This window comes from Diadema antillarum, unplaced genomic scaffold, assembly GCF_040938485.1.
Source record: "Diadema antillarum isolate AM-2024a unplaced genomic scaffold, OU_Dant_1.0 seq00000264_RagTag, whole genome shotgun sequence".
NCBI classification, from domain to species: Eukaryota; Metazoa; Echinodermata; class Echinoidea; order Diadematoida; family Diadematidae; genus Diadema; species Diadema antillarum.
The window spans coordinates 883,243-906,249 of NW_027271302.1; the positions used below are offsets into that span (position 1 = coordinate 883,243).

The 23,007-nt window shown below is 36.3% G+C and overlaps 1 protein-coding gene across 1 annotated transcript; it reads left to right on the forward strand.

Moving 5' to 3' along the window:
• On the forward strand, positions 1–22,892 carry LOC139729795 (uncharacterized). Its single transcript, XM_071640726.1, has 7 exons — positions 1–268; positions 15,754–15,813; positions 16,411–16,743; positions 18,079–18,360; positions 18,982–19,287; positions 21,474–21,682; positions 22,746–22,892. The coding sequence occupies exons 1-7, from the start codon at positions 193–195 to the stop codon at positions 22,890–22,892; spliced, it is 1,413 nt and encodes a 470-aa protein (XP_071496827.1). The 5' UTR covers positions 1–192.
• The last annotated feature ends 115 nt before the right edge of the window (positions 22,893–23,007 follow it).

Below are 23,007 nucleotides of genomic sequence, written 5' to 3' on the forward strand. Positions count from 1 at the left end.
ATGATTTCTTTTATCTCTGATCAAGTTACACTTACACGACCTCTGTAAAAGGGGGACGGGTATAAACTCGTAAGTTTTAATCTCTGCGTTCTCTTTCTGCAAGAAGTATAGCAGCTTTAGGACTTTCTTGGAGCTTATTGTCACACGAATGCGATTTTCTCTCACCGCGGCCTATATCACTTGGCCACAAAGATGGATCTGACGAAAGATTGGCGTTGTGTCTGGACTCTCGTCTTTCTTGTCACACTCTTCGCCTGTGTGTTATCAGGTGAGTTGGCTTTATCATACACATACTATGCAATGTAGAGATTGTATAACTTTATCGTCTAAATTAGTAAAAATCTACAGACCTTTTAAAAATATGGCCAGGCCTTTAAAGAAAAAATTGTGGCCAGGTGATATAGGCCCCAGTCAGAAACCATTAGCATGTCGTTCCTTATGTCCGTCGGATTTCTGTGTTGTACATATTCCATTGCTATCGTCTCGGAAGCCATCGGATACTCCCGATTGTTCTCATTTATATATATATATTTTTTTGTGTGTGTGTTCCATGTTTCTCTTCGTTGTTACTTAGCTTTCTCGTCTACCTTGTACTGCTCTCTTTTTTTCCCTGTTCGATTTCTTCGCAGCGATCCTCTGCTCAGCGTCTTACCTCATTCTGCTGGTCGATTATTTTCTATCATTATACACTCGTTCCTGTCATTGCGGCATGTTTTGCAAAACAAGCTTACATAGATAATGTCCCACATTTACAATGGCTAATTGCCTGAATGCACTGTTCTCTATCAAATAATTACTTTTTTAAAAGTTATTCAGGCACATAAGGTTGGAATCAGATCAAGTTAGTGGAGTATCTATCACACGAACAACATTTTATGACAATTTTATCGCTAACAACTTAAATTCATCCGTATATGAATTGCCCTATGATTTCTATAAAGAGTTAACTGGTATGTCGTGTAATCATGTTACTATGAATCAATGCAAAGATATGTAGGAGTTTTTCTAAAGATGCATTTTCTTTGTTGCATTTAGATATTAGGAGTTTGAATAAACATTTTGATGAGCTGAATTTATTTTTAGAGACTGATGCAAATCAGCAATTTTTTGTTATTGGTTTAAGTGAAACATGGTTAAATTCAAATTCTGAAAATTCTTTTGCAATTGACGGCTAAAATATGTTTATGAATAACAATCCCGATAAGAGTGGTGGAGGTATTGCAGTGCATCTCCCGTAGTTTTGAATTTATTGTTGATGATGATACTTCGAGAATATTGTTGAATCTCTCTCTCTCTCTCTTTCTGTAGAAATTAATATCCCAGGAATTATATTAGGAAAACTGTGGTAGGGATTATGTGCAGACCTCCCAACTCCAATTTCAAGGATTTATAAACTTACTTTTCAGATTTAGTAAAATCCCCAATTTTCAGAAACAAGGATTGCTTCTTCCTTGGCGACTTCAATATTGACCTACTTAAGTCTGAAAATGATAATGTCGCACATGAGTCTCTCCAAACATTTTTACCCTCTTCTTTTCTTGATCTCTCCTGATCTTTTCAGATCACTCTGCTACCCTGATCGATAATTTGTTTTGTAATACCCTACCCCTTACTGATTCCTATATAATTCTTTCTGATATGACCGATCGTTATCCAATTATGACTTTATTAAAACTCCAGTTAATAATGCTAAATCTTTTTCATCTTCTTTATTAAGTCGTAGAGTTTCGTCCGAAAAGTTAGCTAGTGTTGATGCGGTTCTTGAAAATGTTGACTGGTCAAGAGTATTCGAAAGTGATGATATTGATTTGTCTTTTGATTATTTTGTGGATACATTTAATCTTCGTTTGGATAAAGTAATTCCAAAACGAACAACACCAGATTACAAAAAGACACCTAGGTTACCGTGGATTACAAAATCAATTCTTTCAGTTAACAAGAAAAATTGATTGTTCACAATCATGAAATTCTTTCGTCGATGTGTTTTCACCGCAACTGATTGACAAATTGCCCTACATCGACGTAAAAAGCGCTGAATAAATCATTGTTTTGGTATGTACGCCCATGATTTTTTTTTATCATGGCTACTACCTAAGCACTGATCAATTTAGTGCTTATTTACGTCGATGTAGGGCAATTTGTTAATCAGTTGCAATGAAAACACCTCGACGGAAGAATTTCATGAATTGGAATAATTACGCAGTACCCGACACGTTGCATGCTATAAGGATTCGAACCAACACTTGCTGGAGATGACGCCTGTCCAGTGATCAGGAGGTCGTAGGTTCGAATCCTGCTCGAGTATGTAAGCCAATAATTAAAAAAAAAAATCTTGGCTACTACTGAAACACTGATCAATTCAGTTCTTATGTACGTCGATGTAGGGCAATTTGTCAATCAGTTGCCAAAAAAAAAACAAACAAATCGATTGTATTATAGATACAAACTGGAAAAAATGTGAGATCAAAGCGTAACTACACTTCATCTAAAAACACTTTAACTATGATTTTACGTTCTGAAAAGAAAAAAAATGATTGTAATCAATTGCAAATATAAAAGTTTGATATGAAAATTACTTAGAATGTTTTAAAGCAAGCTATGAATGTTTTGATTAAAACTTCAGCTATTGATAATATTAAGTTAAATTATAAAATCATCAGTGACCCTGTTCACATTGCAAATGTTTTTATTTCTTATTTTTCAAAAATATAGATGAAAATTACGCTCAAAATATTCCTGTGTCACAGCATCATTTTACTGAATATTTAGGTCAGCGTGAAATTCCAGTCTTAATTATGTTGTTTTAGTTTGGGGCAATACTCACCAGAACCTACTGGATACAGTGTTCCTTCTACAAAAGAAAGCTCACGTGTCATCTCAATATCCTTCCACACCCTCTCACTCAAATTTGTTATTTGCCTCTAATAAGCTGCTAAAAATGAAAAATGTGTTTTTATTTAATTTCGGGCAATACATTTATATGTACAGCAACAACTCACTACTGTCCATTTTCGATTCTATGTTTCTAAGAAATCAATCATTCCATGAGTAGTCCATTTGACGTTCGTATGAATTTCATTTATCTCTTTTACGAACGATTTTTGCTAAGAACATACTTATTCTTACTGGCCTAACTTATTGGAAATTTCTTAATAATGATAAGTCCCCTCTATATATTCATTTTAAAGGAGATTAGAGTCCTTTCTATTGCAAATTTATGACCCCACAGAATTGAATTAGCCTGTTGGCTCATTGTAATTCCTTTTCGAAGAGCTTCAATTACAAATTATATACTATCACGTATTTTCTCGTCTTTGTTGTCCTGAGACACAGAGAATATTGATTTTATCATTTCTGCATCTTTTTTTTCTCTATTTCTCTATGATTCTGTATCCTTTTCACGCATCCCATTATTTTTTTTTCGATATAATTCTGTTCAGGATAGCTGGATCTGTTATGATTTTCCGTCAGTTGTATTTTCTTCCTGTCATATTTAGTCTTGTCTCATTCCGTCTTGTCTTTTAGTCTCTCTTTATAGTTTTGTAGTCCCATTCTCGTTTAATGTTAATTCGCGTGTGTATGTGTGTCTGTTTGTAACTCTTCTTAGTGGGCTTCCAGACTTTTTTTCCTGATTTTTCCAGCTTTTTTTTTGTGTTTCCCTTTTTGCATCAGTTCATTTTTTTTCCTGTATGAATTCTGTACCTCAAGGGCCCCACATTCTACAAGCTTTGTCTTCTTAGTGGGTATTCCTCAATTTTTCGATGTTTTGCGTATTGTCATATCGTCTTAATCATTTCAGTCATTCCATTTCATGACAACGTTTCGTTACTCCAAGGTTCCACAGTTATATTTTTTCTCAATTTACTTTGTTTTGATTATGCAACCTTATTCTATGTTTATACCAAAGAAAGTGGAATGTTTGTGTTCTTTTCGAAAAATGAAATTAAGTTTGAATTGATTGAAAAAAATATCTTAAGCCAAAGGAAAATAAAAGTAGTGTGTGAGTGAACATCATTTCGTTATGTGCAGATTGTGCAGAGACAGTAAGGGCAACAGCAAACAATAAAGCAAGCACTCATGTCACGTATCGATCAATTAAAAAAAAATAGAATGTATCACTTGTTACTTGCGTTTGTTTTGATGACAAGCTATGAAATTACATAGAAGAATATCTTTATGTTCACTACAATAAGTTTACGTTACAACCATCAACGTTCAAATTGGATAAAGAGATAAAGCATTTCACCGCCTCACCGGCTCACATGTCTCTACTGAATTACACGCAATATTCTTCACCAACCGTATATTCTCCATGCATTATGATAATTAGAAACGGATAGAACTGTATCCTCCATGACGAACTGTTTTATAACTCTCATATTATATTGGCAATGATGGCTTTCTAAGGCGGGACGACTTATGCAAACTCCCCATAAAGTTCTATAAGTAAAAAAAAAAAAAAAAGATGAGGAAGTCTTTCGTATCCCAGCTGAAGACTTCGTGCGATATTCACCATTCCGAAACTCTTAAGTGAGCTGCCTCTCAAATATGTATATATATATATATGTATATATATATTATTATTATTATTATTATTATTATCAGAATGTTATTATTATTATTATTGTTATTATACATATATATATATATATATATATACTGGAAGAAATTGGACTGAGGCGGACGTTGCTCTGGATCTTAGTCTCCCTTTTATTTGTCAAGCTTTCGGCCAATCATCTGGCCTTCCTCAGGATCTACCAACAGAGTAGTTATTATATGAATGACCTGATGTGTCATATAAAGTGTAATACAATTTCATATATTACCACTCTCCTAAATCATTTCCTTTATATTATACACACATCAGTCATTCAATTCAATACAAATATCCAATCTAAACTCATGTCATCATCAAAATAACATCATATATCCAAAAAATATATAAATAGATTCTTTTATCATAATATTGCCATATAATAATCATATTTTCTCATAATTCTTAGCATGAAAATCACAAACAGAATCATATACATATACAGTGTTCATGTCTATTTGCATTGCGTATATGTATACATATATATATATATATATATATATATATATATATATACATACACACACACACACCCACATACATACGCACATATATACATATTCACATACACACACACATCTATACCCAAGCAAACACACGTACACACACAACTCCGGTTGATATGATACTATCTAAATCTAAATCAACATATATTACCGAAATATGATAACCTTAACCACTGCCAAAAACATATCACCTCTTAAATCAGATGTATAATCAACAACAACATTCTTTAAATTACCTGCGTTGGACGTGTGCCATTATTGGCGTGATGTCCTGCATCACCGTGTGCGCATATTCTGTTCAAAAAATACAATAATTAACATTCAATCATAAGACCTCTTATTTTACATATATAATTAAACATAATCATATCAGAGCATCACAAAATCATATTCACAAATCCATCATACACTATTTTACATATCATTCATATCCAATCAGATCACCTCGTGACGCTCAACAGTAATCATGTGTCGTATGACCATACAATAAATATCAACAAAATTTCACAATAACTAATATTCAATCATAATATCTATTACTTTACAAATAAATAAACAGTCGGAAATAATCAAGACAAAAATCGCAAATTCATACATTTTCCCAAATTCATCATTATACACCATTATACATTTCATTCGTATCAAATCACATGAACTCATTACGCTCAACATTATACGTACATCTTATGATCATACAATATATCGGTACATACAAATGAAATCTCAATAATCACAATATATCTAACCTGAAAATCATTAGGGTGTTTTACCTGCATGTTGGGCTATATTGTGTCCTGTCTGGTCATGGCCGAGTTTTCTGCTACGGGTGTTCTACTGTGAGTCTGAAGTTAGAGTGAGGGGTTTATATATTTTTCTGGATATATGATGTTATTTTGATGATGACATGAGTTTAGATTGGATATTTGTATTGAATTGAATGACTGATGTGCGTATAATATAAAGGAAATGATTTAGAAGAGTGGTAATATATGAAATTGTATTACACATTATATGACACATCAGGTAATTCATATAATAAATATTCTGTTGGTAGATCCTGAGGAAGGCCAGATGATTGGCCGAAAGCTTGACAAATAAAAGGGAGACTAAGATCGAGAGCAACGCCCGCCTCAGTCCAATTTCTTCCAGTATATATGCAACCAACAATGAGGCACCGCGCACGTTTGAGACCCAGGAAACTATCGATCGCACTATATATATGTATATCAAAAAGAGGATTGTTATATTCATAGTCATATCAGGCATGCTGGTTTTATCCCAACTGTGACATCGATTATTCAAATCGACAAATATACAGATTACTTCCTTAAAAAAAAAATCAAAAAGTCCAGTTGAAAGGACAAGGAAACAAACATCAACGGGATCTAAAACACAAATAAACACACCAGATAAAAGTGTCAATATCTTTTAAAATAATGCTTGTTATCTAGATATCCTGTTTTCCCAAGCATTGATGCACAAATTATCAATAATTTTCTTTCAGTAACTGCTACGTAGATTGTTACTGTCATATATTATTAACCGTGAATTGAAATTTGGTGACGATGTGGATATAATATACTCGGCACACTCGGTAGGCATCACTCATGTTGAAATAGGCACTAGTGCGCCTGGAATATATAGTTTAGTTAAAGGACAAGTCCACCTTCATAGACATGTGGGTCGAGTTAATGCAGCAATATTAGTAGAATACATCAATGAGAGTTTGAGGAAAATCGGACAATCCTTTCAAAAGTTATGGATTTTTGAAGTTTCTGCTCAGTCACGGCTGGATGAGAAGACTACTATAGTTTGTGATGTCATATATTATGTACAACGATAGAAAAAAGTATAAAGAAAATTCAAGGTATTCTCACTTTTCTCGCATAATAAAAGAACACTCGACTTCTCTCTTTCAGAAGTCAGGGGGAATAATACCCCTAACATACGTCAGTAACAAGTCGAAGAAATGAGCGCTTTATTAAAAAAGTCAAGTTTTGTGAAATTCTCTTTTTATTTTCCTTATATCGTTGTACGCATGTGACATCATACACTGTAGTAGTCTTCTCCTCCAGTAATGATTGCACAAATACTTTAAAAATTCATAACTTTTGAACGGATTGTCTGATTTTCCCCAACTTTCACTAATGTGTTCTACGAATATTGCTGCCTTCACTCAATCAACATGTATATGAAGGTGAACTTGTCCTTTCACTGTCATAAATGTGAAGAGCTATAGAGACTGGATTTAGGTGAATAGGTTGAGGGGATTTTTTAAAGGAGTTTCTTGATACAGTTAATCTAATGGTCGACGAGAAATTGTTCTACAGCTTTCATCTCAACTGTGAAGGGCCTATATCACCAGCTAGATTTCGAGTTCCTGTTGGGTTTAACTGATGAGAAGACTGAGGGTTGTATTTGATGATCTAAAATTTCTAAATAGAGGTGTAGGCCCTAGATAGTCAAGGATTTAATGTACCTTTGGAGTCCGGTTGTTGGGAAACTTTTATACGTATCAAAGTTAGTTTAAAGAAACAAGGCATAAAGTAAAGGGTGAGGAGGTAACTTTTCCAACCTCAAGCACAAGACGCGAAGCCCTATTTATTAATGAATGAAACAATTGAATAATAACAATAATAACGACGATAATAATGATAATGTCTTTTTTATCAATGTATAGGGTAGGCCTACCCTCTTCATTTTTGCCACTGCTCTACCAGAGAGTCCTGCCATTATTATTACCTTAGCAATGCCAAGTACAAATTTATAACACAGAAATCAAGAGAGACATGGGAGGTAAAAACATTATCGAGGGACGTAAACGCTGGGTGGGGGGGGGGGGGGTAATTGAACTTTGGTCCTCCGGTTGGGAGTCGTGAGTCTTGTCCACCAAGCCATAGCGTCCCAGATTGTAGTGTAGCAAAAAAAAAAAAGCTGCCGAAAACTGCATATCTAATAGTGGCGAGCCAATCGACTACAATGGAGTAAAAGGGGCTTGAGCTTTCGATCCTAGCAGAATCTTCGTCAGAGGCAAAATGAAAAATGACAAACAGGCAGGGAAAGCTCTGACGAAGATTGTGCTAGGATCGAAAGCTCATGCCCCTTTTTGACTCCATAAATATCACAGCAGAGGTGTTTACAGGCCACCACCATCTGCTGCGTGAAAGCCTTAGAATTGCCTTTTCATAAGAAAATGCGGTAAAAGAAAAGAACTGTTGTGTAGTTGATGATTTCAATGTTAATTTTTCTTCCTCCACGTCGTCTGCTGATGCCCTTATTGATACATTTTCAAAGACTGTCCAACACTCATTTTTTTCAACGTAAATAGTGCTAGACATTGTTCCTTTCCCAAACGTTTATACGCGGAGTCTCATTGTCGGTATAGCATAATTATAATAAAAGAAACTAGACGTGAAGCGGACGTTGCTCTCGATCTTGTTCTCCCTTTTTAATCTAGCTTTCGGCCTGTCATCAGGCCTTCATCAGGATTTGGGGAGAGCATAATTTGATGAGATGTCCTGCATCACAGCAATGAGCTCATCTTCTGTATTTGGCTGTATGTCCTGTGTGGTCAAGGCTTAGTGTTCTGCTTCTAGTCAGAAGTCACTTTGAATTCAGATTCGTAGTGGAACCAAAAAAAAAAGTATAATTATGTTTTCTTCATTTTGAAACTCATTATCAAATGTATTTTGTTAATTTACGTTTTTGTGAGTATTACAAATATGCTTTGCTTACACGTTGTACATGATTTTTTATTTATTTTATAGAAATGAAAACAAATTTGAATATGCATTTGAAAACGGCAGTTTTTTATTCTGTCTTGGCGGTGCGATAAAAAAGATGAAAATGTTGTCTTACTATCAAGTTGTAATTATTTACTGGCAGTCAGTCAGCAATGTAACAATGAAATAAAGAACATTAATTATGTAGGTAAGTGAGGCTGTGTGTTTGCAATGTATATGGGTAGGAGATTCAGATTATGGACTATTCAAATTCTATGTCGTTTGCTCTGAATGACATTGTGTGTGTGGATGTAGGACTGATGACATTATTTGTCCTAAACTAATTCTATTTTTTCGCCGAAAATTCTAATTCAATTATTGATATTCAGGAAATTGATATGACAGGAAAATAATCTATTCAAAGCATTGCATATTGTTTCTGACAGTGGGCAGAGACTATTCTCCCGTGGTTGAGATTTATTTTGATACTGCATCGAATTTCCGTTTATGCAGTGCCATGTATTTACTGACATGCACATTACAAAGTTTATCAGAAGCTATGATTTCTGTGCTTTGGTATATATTTTTTTAAAGGCGAGTACATTTACAAGATATTGGACCACATACCAAACGAACATCAATGCTTTAACACTGTCGTGAACCATTAGCAACCTATTCATATTTAAGATAATCACATTTTGTGATTTTGTGATTCGGAGGTTATATAATAATTTGTCATAATTTACAGACGTAAACATGTTCACATCTTCGCATATGATACAGAGGTGGGTGTAAAGAGACATGTAAAAATTCTATCATAATATGCTATTCTTGGCGAATGATTCAGTGATTTCAACATTCACCTCACGGTCAGAATGCATGCAAAATGAGCATGACAAGTCCCATCTCCAAAGACACATGAAACTACGCCAGCCTCACGACTGAGAATCATTACGCTCCTGCCCTTATGTGTAGGTGCATGTGACCATTGGAGAGACGGTTTAGTTCGAAACAAGTGACAAGCTGTCTCTCACATTTTTGCAAGATAGCATAATAGATGTCTCGCAATCTAATGGTACGAACACACTGTATGTGTTATTTTCAGACAATAATTATTTCATGGGTGCGTGTCACGAGTTAGACACCCATGAATCATACAGCCCAAGAGCTATGCACCCCTCGAGTCATTCAGTCCATGAGTTCGACACTAAAACATATAAGGCCCATAATTCGGACAATACGCATATGTGGCCCACGAGACTGACTCATTAAGCCCCTTACTTTGGGACGTTTTAACTTCGTATAGAGCCAGGAGACCATGTTTGCTTTAATAGGGTCGAACTCATGAGCCTTGTTTGTCCAGTGTCGGCCTTATGGACCCTAGTGTCGAACTAATGGGCTGTATAATATGATTCATGGACCTTTTTTCAATGTCGAACTTGTATGGACCGTATGACTCTTGTGTGTCGGTCTTGTGGGATGACCCCCTACTTCATACCGGTTACAAACCTCTCCAGTCTTGTTTTCGTTTCATGGAACATAATGATTACAGTTAAAATTCACAAATACTTTCTCCCCTTTACCTATAGCGAAAGGATGGAATATTAGTTTTAAGCTATTAGTTTTATACTATTTTAAGCAGGTTATATTCGATCCTCGAGGGTAACAACTAACTGACCTGTCTCATGAACGGGTAGACACCTGACGTATAACATTGTAGATAGCGAATCCATGGTCAAAGCCTGGCTAATTTGTTCCAGGAATTTACGTTGTTAAATTGTCAAACAGAATTGATATCTTATACTTTAAACTTATTATACATGGATGACACTTCACCTATCCAAACTGTCGTGAGAATAAGCAAGTGGTTTAGCAGGTTTTCTTCAGACCGAATTATTTCAGAATCAGAATAATTTATTTTTTCAAGGTAGATAGTTTGCCAAACATAAATATGATATTCAGAGTGCGTGGAAGGTGAAAAATGAAGCACTAAGAACCAAAAGTAACACCGAGCCCCTATACGCATTTCATTCAGAATGATAAGTACATTGAATATCATGTTGATATACCAGAAACAGTCAATTAATATTTTGTAAGCATATGACTGAACGTTGTCAACAGTATTTCCACATTAAATTTTAAGTATTATATACATATAAACACACACACATATATATATACATATATATATATATATATATATATATATATATATATATATATATATATATAGGGATGGCAGTGCGAATGTCATCCATTCGCACTGCCATCCCTGACGAAGTGGGAGGACCCCCGAAAATTCGGATTTTTAATTAAAATCAAGATTGGCATTTAATGCATTCCTCTGTTGTGACATTATGATTCTATTTCTCGTACTACCAATACGCGGAACAACTACAATATCTAATATCTAATATATATATATATATATATATATATATATATATATATATATATATATATATATGTATGTATATATAATTGACATGACTGAAGACCGGATTTTTTTTTTTAAACCTACAGTCATTAGAGAAGAAATTTAAGATATTGAGCACAATTTCATCACACATAAACAGAAGTTCAGGATCTGAGGGAATTACAAATTGTCTCTTTAGATATACCCTTAACGAAGTTATTTATCCATTATCACATATTCTTACACTGTGATTTATCTATAACATCTGGCACAGTTCCTAAAAAAATGAAAATAGCTAGAGTAGTACCAATCTTAGATAAACAAAAAACAGTGAAAACACACACACACACACACACACACACACAATGAAATCTGTGACAAATTATCGCCCATTTCTGTGATGACTTCTCTGTTGAATTTCAATAATCCTTGAAAGGCTTGCATACATGCACGCACATAAATTTCTTGAAAAGTGAGGTTTTTGTTTGTTTTGTAATTTCTAATTAAGTACAGTGTATTGGGAAAAATCACAGCAGGATTCATGCTTTACTCACTTTTATTCACAAAGTTGCTCATTCATAGACGATGTTTCCAACACAAGTATAGTTTAGCTTGATTTTTCGAAGACATTCGACACGACTCACCACGACATTCTGATCTATAAACTACATCATGGCATACGTGGGAAGGTTCTATACTGGTTTCGAGATGATTTGTCAAACAGAAAACAATTTGGGACTAAATGGCCGTGATTCTCAGTTGTCCCACGGGGTTCCTTATTAAGCCCAGTAAGCCCAGCGGATCTACGTGGGGGGGGGGGGGGGGGGGGTTCGGGGGTTTGAATTAATTATTTCAAGACCAAAATGAACAATAAAGGCACTTTTCTTGTCTAAAAGTTGTCAATTTCATAACCGAAAATGCAAAATTGGGGCTAAATCATTACACATTAACAATATACATTACATGTATTATATCCATACACTAATATTTACTTATGAGTTATACACTAATATTTACTTATGAGTAAACTTAGTGTATAGATGGTAGCCTCACGTCCTCGAGGGTGCCCCGCAGAACATACCTTCAGTGAACCCTACATTTTCTCTTTTCTTCTATGCTTTCTAGTAGTATTTAAGAATACATTTTACTGCTCGAACAATGCGATTCCGTTTTAGCTTTTAATTAATACATTTCAGATGAATGGCAAAGTGAGAGTGGCTCGCTCGCCTTGTCCGTACTTATAGTAAAGTGAATTGTTGCATAAGTCTTGGTCATAGTCCTACGCAGTGATTTTTTTTAATACTATGTTTAATTCCCTAGAAATTTGATTTAAATTCTCCATAAACGCGACTTTTATACTCTGTTTTTACAAAAACAAAATCCTACCGTGAGAAGGGGTATACCCCTCCAATACCCTCCCTCGCCGAGGATGTTACACCGTGACGTAATATACCCCTTTATGTTATAATCATACTCCTTCGCAATGATTCTTTCCACTGTTTAATTCCCTAGAAATTTACTTTTAACCCTTTATGTGCCAATGGGTCAAATGTGCACAACTTTCTCACACAAACCAACGGAAACGCGACTTTTGTACTCCGTTTTTACAAAAAGTCTCTACCGTGCAAGGGGGAATACCCCCCCCCCCCCCTTCGCTCGGTCGCTTCGTTCCCTCGCCGAGGATCTCACACCGTCACATGAATGTTCCCCCGTCGAGATATTGCCCCACCCCCCAAACCAGAAATGTTCCGGTGCGCTTGGGGCAAAAAAAAAAAGGAGAGAGAGAAAAAAACAAACAGAGCATGCAAGTATGTCAGTATGCTGGCAACCCTAAAAATGAAAAAGCTCCCTACTGTCGGATGGGGGATACCCCCTCCCACACTCCCACACTCACTTCGCTCGCTTGGGCTCGGTCGCTAACCGCTCCCTCGCAATACCCCGCTCAGCCCCTGCATCCCCCTCCTTGAAAAAAAAAAAAGCTAGATCCGCCCCTGTACTGTATATTTCATATATCATCAATCTTCCTAATTCCTTGCCAATTCTTTCCTCTTTGCCGACGACTCCAGTCTCTTTTTTAAAATAATCATTATACTCTCATTGACACAATGAATGAAGTACTTAAATCCGTGCAGTCTTAGGTATACGCCAATAAATTATCAAATAAAGACAAAACCAATTGCATGCTGTTTACTAACAGTCTAAAAACACTTCCTTATCATTATTATTAAGATTAATAATGAAATTGAACAAAATGAAAGTGAACAAAAAATGTTATGACTTTTCATCGATAGTGACTTAGATTGGAAATTATATTCTATACTATAGTATATCATAACATATATTTCTTTATCTATTATCAATTTCTTGGATAGCTATTTAACTAATTTTCTTTCCAGAAACACAGATGTTCTCAATAAACTCAAATGTGTTTTTCCTAACTATATATTCTGCCGAATGTCATTCTGCTTTGATTACTGTGACAAATCATGTATGGTGAAATGCAACAAGGAATCTGCTTAATGTACTTTTTCGTATTCAAAAACGGGTGGTCATACGAAATATCGACTATGTGGGATATTTGTCTCATTTATACCAACAATTTATTCTTTGATAACAAAATACTGAAAACAATAGCTCTGTTTAGCTATAATGTCGACATTTTTATGAATCAGTTTTCGGCGAAAGAGCTATAAGATATTTTTACTCATATCTGTTCAGAAAAAAATAGTTTTATTCAGTTATCCTACCCGCCAAAGTGACGTATTCCCTAAAAGAGTTTCTGTAGAATGCATATTGTGACTGTAGACACTCAATAAGATTACAATGTCTTATTTTTGTACATTACTGATACCCCCCCCCCCCCACACACACACACACGCACACAGACATACTGAAAAAAAAAATTCACGGTCCCTGTATTGTCCGGAATTCATCATTAGCAATTCCGTAATTTTCTCCCTTTCTCTCTTTCTGTGTATCTGTCTGTCTGTCTGTCTGTCTCTCTCTCTCTCTTTCACTTTCTCTCTCTCTCTTTTTAATACCGAGAGCTTGACGTCGAACTCCTGATTAGTCTATGATTGTGCATGTCACTGTCTTGTGTTCATGCTGAATATTTGTTACATTTCCACTGCAAAGACTTTTCCATACCAAAGTGATATAAAGATCATGTTTTATTCTGAAGCAAACGGACATTCGGTCATGGGCTTTCTTCTTTTCTTTAATTTTGTACTATCAATTTATCAGGCCTGAACTTTTTATCCGCTCTCCTTTTGTCATTCACAAACACTGATTATTCGGGGCCTACAGCTTTTATGTAGGTCCCATCATACTTCTCTTTGTACAACCCGAATCTTAATTTCGGTTTCGACCACTTACCATTATAAGTAATTTGTACATTATGTTTATATTCCTTTGTTTGTTTGTTTGTTTGATATCCACAAAGTACATGCATTTGTGCTTTTATTTCTTATGTAACATTATATGAGAAGTATGAAATAAGTTCATACTGAGACTGACTTAATCTGGAAAGTGTTATTTTACTGGAGAGGTTTTTGTTACAACCAAGATTTACCGAAAAGGCCGACTGCAAAACGAAATAAACACACAATAGATTGCATGACTTCTCGCTACTTTTTATTATTTTCAATAACAACAATTTTGATTCCACCTATCTGATGTAAGGGTAGTCTTTTGCAAAGGCCGCTCGCTATAATTTGAGGACACGCACACAGAGAGGAGTGGACTCGCACACACGTGTGAGTCCACTGCTCGCTGTCATGGCTGTGTGCTGCCTTTACAAAGTGAACTTATTACAAACTATAGAAACTCATAACTTCTGTTAAAACTCTCTCCATATTCCGTCTCTGGTGAAATGATGACATATAGTCAATATTGTATTAATAAGTCCAGGTAACCAGTCCATTAAATCAGAAAAACACAATTCCAGTTTGATATAATGGACCAAGCATATCATCAAAAGAATGATTTATTTGAATGCAAAATCTAAAAAAAAAAGGGTTGGCAAGTTGAAAGGTCTGAAGCTAGTAGCAAGTGTGGTCTTCTGGCACTCATGATTTTAATTTTCTGAGTTACCCAGTAATTTGGCTGATGAAGGTAAAATGGGGTATACGTTTTCAGATTCGAAAGAGAAAGGCAAATTTAATGGTCGTAATTCAGAATTCGAACCATGTTTCTTTTCCGGACGATAAAGCCCGAGGTAGACCCGCACGACTTTGTGTGTCTTGGAATAGTGAACCTTTGGAATATCAATCATTGACTGACATACCACGGCAGCCATTGTAGTCATTGACACTGCAGTGTTTGTTATCGATTTGATTCCATAAAGGTCGTAGCACTTTTAAAAGATGAAGGTTGGGATGTAAATTCTGTAGTATGTATCCAACCTACGTAATGAACACAACCATCATTGACCATAGTCAGGATAGTCAATACAAGGAACTTAAGCTATCTTAATGAGTTTGCATTTTTATCTTGCAATTTGTTTTGCATTAATAGGAGATTCTGGAGACCTTACGCGAAAGCGACGACGAGCAGCGTGTATCCAACACGTCCAAAGTAAGTATGTAATGTATATGTATGTTCCCATTTCTATTTTCCATTCATTTAGATCCGTAAGTAAAGAAGCAAATGGATATATAACCCTCATAAATAAGGCGATCATTTCTTCTAGTGTCAACAACATCGAAGTTTCTTTTTGTTTGTTTGTTTGTTTGTTTGTTTGTTTTTGTTTCTGCTGCAGTGGCATTAAAATCATATCATTTCAAACAGAATAAAAAAACCCCCACAAAAACCGGACTAACTATATTCGAAAAAGGTGTATACATCAGGGTCCAATGATGATAATTTTACACATTTGACACGCTAACGTTCTAAAACACATGCATTAGATGAGATTTAAGAATCTTTTTTCCTTTAGAAGTGTAATGTTTTGCTCGGTAAACTTTAGGAGCCAAAGCTGAAACACTTAACAAATACAGGAAAAGCAAAACTTAAAACGTAATTCGTAATACGTAGGACAATACCATTCAAATTAAGAGAAAATGAGTTCGTTGCCTGATGATAAGAATCTTTACACAGAAATCCAGCTTTGTCTGTGCATTCATTTTTTTTAAAATAATGGTATTTCGTTTTCATGGTTTTCTTTTTGTTCAGTGAACGATCAACCCGAATATCTGTCGTCAGAAACATATAGGCCTATAGCATTAAAAGTCTCCTGGACGATTTTCAATAACTGGCAGTGTCGCTCCACCTCTGGGACGTGGCGTACTGTGCATTACAAAATCGCTTCGACAGATCTTTGCCCTCGTGACAGGCCATCTGAATGGACGGAGATCCAGTCAACGTATCGCAATAGTTATCAAAGGCATGCATATTTGTACAACTTGAAGCCACATACTACATACAATGTCAAAGTGACGCTCCACATTGGGAGAGGTTTGAGAGAATCAAACACCATCTCGTTTACCACAAAGGCAAAACCATATGGTAAGCTAAACGGTGATTCAACCATGCTTTTTTGCAGCCGAGATTGTCGCCAAGGCGCAAGTTGTTTCCGACAGCAATCTGCACAGAATTGGCAGAATTTCGTTTCACATTGTCAGGTAATAGGTCGACCAACTATGGCATATGTTGAGTACCCATCTATTTTGATGCATGATGATAACGTCTGTACCCTCAAGTGAGACAAATTCATAATCATTGGAAGGCATACACAATGAAGAATATATTATCTACTTAAGGATATCGTTGTTCGACGACTGCACCAGACTCATAATTAATTATCAAGAAATTTGCTAATGTAATCTTTAAGAAGGCTAAATATCGACGACGTATGTCTGTGTTTCTTCAACTGGTCATTAGAAGATTCCCTTTTGATGTCCTGCATACCTGCGTGAGAATATCGTGTTAATTATTATTTTGCATGCACTTTGGGGTACACAAAAGAAAAAAGAAATCACGGCAGAGGAAATGGCTATGAATGACAGACTGATTTTTCTTTGATTGAAGGGCTCATTTCTTTGAGTGCTGTTGTTTCGATTTTTTTCTCAAGATTCGTCTGTCCGAACAATTGCCGAAAATGAAATGAAAAATTACATTACTTCCGAAGATTTCAGGTAGTCCGAAATAAAATAATGTTCGTTAGTCTAAAGATGAAAACAACATGAAAAAATGAGCACTAGCGAGCTTTCTGACTTGTCTGAATAATAAACTGTACCTTGCTTTCGGATTAACAAACGTTCGGAAGAACGAACTGGGCCCCATTTCATAAAAGATATTAGGATAGCAACTCTTGCTGGAATGGCAACTTCCCATAGCAACAGGCAATCTGGAAGCTAGATTCCTGTCGTTACCATGACAACTGCCATTCAGTTTTATGAAATGGGGCCCTGAACTCTCTGTAATTGTGGTTAGACTCAAGGACGCGGGTGTATGCTACTTGGCGTTATTATGGCTCGACAGCTATCTAATGCAGTAGCTAGGCTGCTGCCCGGACGATCTTGCACACAGGTTGTTTCAATTCACTTTGGAGGTTGTGCTAGTGTGATATCAATGTGATTTCAATAAAATCAACGTCTCAAATAGGACATAACGCAAAGTTTTCGTTTGGGAACTGGTTGTAGGCCCTACTGGGACTGCAAACATGGCAAAGAAAAAAAAAACCGTCATCCCCCCACACATTCCAAAGTATAATTTGTCATGAGATGATTTTCTCTCCTGTAGCCTATAAGCCTAGGAGGTTTGGTGTGTGTTTGTTCAGGTAATCCTGTCCCTGTAATTCTTTTTTGTGTGTGTGTGCATTTCGTTGGCATGTGATAAAAGCACCCGGCACCATAGCTCTCAACTCCATCACAAATACGGAAGGAAAGCAAATTCGATGGGGTCCAGTGTCACCTGGTAATGGTTTTGAGGCATATGAAGTTCAGCTTGTGCGGAACAATCTTCCTGAGACTTGCATCAACATCACCAATGCTAGTAACACCGCAGTGACCTTTCATGACGCTCTACCGTGTGTCCACTATGTGTTCAGAGTTCGTGTTCGAAAATCCGGGCAGAATTTTGGGCTCTGGCAAAAAAAGAATATTGCATTCTATGACTTGAAAGGTAATCAAAAGTCTCTTATTAGGGAATTTGAATTTAAAGTTAATTTTATTATTAAGGGTTTACATCTCCTAGAAAGTGACACACCTCTATTATAATTGCAAAAGGCCCCATCCTTTTCAAACTTAATCGCTTACGATGGCGGTCTCCTGCATTCAATTATCTCTATTATACTGAAACTTACTGTATATTTTATTTTATGTTTCTGTGTATGTACACTGCTCAATACAATCACTTATGTGTATCTATTTGTGTACTGTTATCGATTTTTTTCACTGCACTTGCTATTCTTTATCTTTGTGCTTTGAAATTTGAATTCAATTCGTATCTGAGTGAATACGGAAATAGGTCAAATCAAATCAAATGAAATCAGTTGCAATATACTATAAACATAAATATTAATTCCAGTAGAAATAAGTCCTATTTTAGTACTTTTTTGGAAAGTTGTAGGAGGAGTCACTTTAACGATGAAATTTTAAAATGCGAGACCATTATAGGGTATTATCAATTAAATTGAAAAATATAACGTTTACTTGTTACGTGATGATCAGAATCTTGCATGGAAACCAAAGTTTTTCTTTGCGTATAGCTAATATGTCGATATTTTATTTTCCTTCTGTTCAGTGAATGCTCGACATGGATCCCTGTCGTCAGAAGGAGCAAGAGTCTCCTGGACGATTAATCCGTCGTGTCACTACACCTATCATACTTCGCTTGTACACTACAGAGTTGCTTCGACAGATCTTTGCCCACGAGATAGTCGTGAATGGACTAACACCACTCAAAATCATTACAGGAATGATCAAGGGAGTGATTTGCATGGATTGAGGCCACTTACTGCATACGAAGCCAAGGTGACACTCTGGTACCAACATGGACGACGGATAGAATCGAACACCATCTCGTTTACCACAGAGCCAAAATCAAATGGTAAGCTAAGCAGCATTTTAATCATGCTCAAGTGAAATAGAGATTCTCGCCAAAGCACTGGTTGTCACGAAGAAATTTGCTGAGTAATTTGAAACAAGGCTTTCAAGTTACATGGTAACATACCTGTCACTCACTAAGATAGAATTACTCGTTTTTCCAAGGTAGTTTGTAAAGCCTTGGGAAAGAGAGTAGATAAAAAATTAAAATTGTAAAAGCAAGAGATTATCATTTAGCAGTGGGGTGAAGATATGAGGTATGAAGTTTTTTTCAAATTGTCTGCTCTCTGTACAGATGAAATTGGTAAGACCTCCTTTGCTGATTTAATTACATTTTAACAAACAGAGGGCAGAAAAACTAGAGAAAACTATAACCTCAAATGAAAATCATGTTGATATCAAGCCGATTGCAAGGAAACAACCTCCCCCCCCCCCCGCAAAAAAAGTAGGCATGTGAGTCCCAGCATTCCTGAAAATATTACTGATAGTCTGTTCGTTTAAAGTTGCATGCGCTATACGCGTATCCCATTATGGCTACGGTTTTTTTTTTCGAAGGGAAAATGGCCGTGAATGGTAGATTGATTTTTCATTGATTGAATGACTCATTTCCTAGTGGGTCAGGGCCTCGTCCCATTAGATTTGTTATTCTTTTATAAACACGTATAGGCCTATGTATATACACATACAGTCAGTCATTTAGAAATTGCATCAGAATATCAGTTTTCCAGTTTAAGAACGGGCAAATAATGTCTATTCGATACGCAATTATGATTGTGCTCAACGATAAGGAAGTACTGAAGCTCTGAATCGTCAAAGTAATAACTAGTTATTGTTACGGTAAATTAATGTAGTAGGCCTTCATGAGGCAACAGATAATGGTTTCGTCAGATGATGTTCCTCTTAATCTCAAGAAACACGAAACCAAAATTCATAGAGAGACGAATACAATGTCATTGACGATGATTGATGGTAAGAGATAAAAATCAGAGCTTGAACGCCCATAATCCAAACTTCATCCAAACTGGTCAAATAAAGCCAAAAAGGTTTATGAAGATTACAACTACAACTTAGGTGAATGACATTGAAATAAAACTCATATTTAAGAAACTTTGTTGCAGTTTTGAACAGGTAAAGCGGAAATACTGAGCTAATTTAGACAATATGCCTCTTGTACGTATACGTAAAAACAAATGCTATCTTTTAATATTGCAGAAAGGAAGAGACTGGTATTTCTAGATACCACTGGAAAGACAATGTTGCTAAAAGTAATGACAAATGGGATTCAGTTTATAATACTTTATGGAAGAGTTTATACAGAAGAACCCGTCTTCAAGTCAACATGTGTGTGTGTGTGTGTGTGTGTGTGTGTTTGTGTGTGTTTTTATGCGCGCACGCACGCTCCTGTAGGTGTGTAAAGACGACCAAAATGTAATTCACTATATCAGTACGTGCCAGTCATCGTACGGAATGTTTATTTATACATTATATGAAATATGCACCATTTTTTTTAATGTTTGAAATTGAGTCAGTGTAGATTACGGACAAAAATTAGTTGTGTTTGTGGAATATGCGTGTGTTTATGTCTATCTATGGAATATCATACACTTCTTTATTTCCCCACATCTTTCACTTCTTCAACGCCAAAAATGCTCGAGAAATGTTTTTGATATAGTCGCATCATCAGGTGCAGTGTTCATTCCTTATCAACAACATTGTCAATCTGAGATAACGTAATGTTAGAGAAATATTCATGCTCCTAAAACTAAGGTTATTTGTACTAGGCCCTGCATGGAAAGCTATACAAGCTGGTTATCTAGGCTGCTGGCCGGACGAACAATCTTGCCCAAAGTTTGTTTCTATTCACATGGGAGGATTCTTTGTCAGTGAATATGTCAGTGAATATGATTTCAAGGTAAATTAATATACTGATTAGTCAACACGTGAAAGAACACCTAATGAGAAGCTCTTGTATGGGATGTGGTTGCACTCGAACTGCAATAAAAGACCCAACCCCATCTCAAATTTTCCTTCCTGTCCTGAAGGATTTTTGTTCCATTATAATAACCCTTTGCGTGCGTGTGTGTACGTGTGTGTGTGTGTGTGTGTGTGTGTGTGTGTATGTTTATGTTTGCATAGTACTCCTGTGCTTTTTATTTCTTTTTTTTACTTGTTTTGTTGGCATGCTTAAAGCACCGGGCCCCATAGCTCTTAACTCCATTACACAACCGGAAGGAAAACAAGTCCATTGGGCTCGCGTATGGCTTGGAAACCGTTTTGAAGCGTATGAAATTCAGCTCCTGCTGAACGATCGCCCTGTGACGTGTATTGAAATCAACGAGGCTGGTAACACCACCGTCACCTTCCACAACGCTCTTCTGTGTGTCCGCTATGTGTTCAGAGTTCGTGTTCGAAGACACTGGAAGAACGTTGGACGGTGGCAAGAGAAGAATATTACATTCCACGGCTTGAAAGGTAATCAAAAGTCTCTTAATAGAAAAGTTAATTGGAAGAATCGAATATTTCTATAAAGTATTTCATCACAGGTGCCATCTCTTAAAAATTCATACGTCTTTTTGATTTTGATAGAGTATAATTCCTGTAGACGCTTTGTTATATACTTCAATAGTCGCATGATGATCTCCAGCTTAAAAACAAACAAACAAACAAAGAGTTCTAGCTTCAAGCACGGATATGTCATTGTTGTATGTATGCGATACTGATTTCTTTCTCTCCATAATTAAATTGCTTGATCTATTTATAGGAGTAATCGTGTGCTATTCTACAGAAAGAAAAATAGTTCAGTTCTATTACGAACATTGTTTCTCTAGAAATACCAATTGACTGCGGTCCTCTGGCATGAAGACATTATCTCCCAATCTGATTGTATGTTTGTTTGTTTGTTCTTTTAATGAAATGATCCACAGCATTTGTAGATATCTTTTATAGAAACATTCAAAGGCGCAGACTCCTCTAAGAGAGTTAGCAATTGAATGCCTGGTGAAAAATGTGAGTTTTGAGTGAGGCTTTGAAGTGATCCAGTTTATGAATTTCACGGAGAAAAGATGGGTTCCATAGGCGATGAGCGATAGAGGAAAATTCTCGGTCTCCGTATACCTTGAGATGTGTAATAGACATCTGAAGAGTAAGGCCAGGGCGAGGCTGTCGTCGCTCGATTGGGGAAGACGGGTATCCTGGGGCCAGACCATAAATATCCTTAAAAGTGAACAGTAGGATCTCGAAATCAATTCTATTCTTGATTGGAAGCCAATGCAGCTCAGCCAGGGGAGGGGTGATGTGATCATATTTCCTCAGCCCAGTGAGAAAGCGTGCTACTGCATTCTGTACTGCTTGAAGTCTGTTCAAGTCTGCAGATGGAAGGCCAGCTAGAATAATGTTACAAAAATTCAGTCTTGATGTTATGAGTGAATGGATAAGGCTTTCCGCTGCCGTCCTTGTAAGCAGAGGTCTAACAGCTGCAGTGCTACGAAGCTGGAAGTAAGCAATCCGGCATACCTGCGAAACATGCCTATCCATCTTTATAGACTGGTCAAAGTAGACCCCAAAGTAACGGACGCTACCTGCACGGGAACAGACACATTGCCGACCTGAAAATCCATGGAGACAATCTTATTTTTCATTTGTGGAGAAGAAATGATGATCTTGTCATCATTGAGTTTCATGAAGTTCTTCACCTTTCATTGTCGGATATCAGACAGGTACAAGG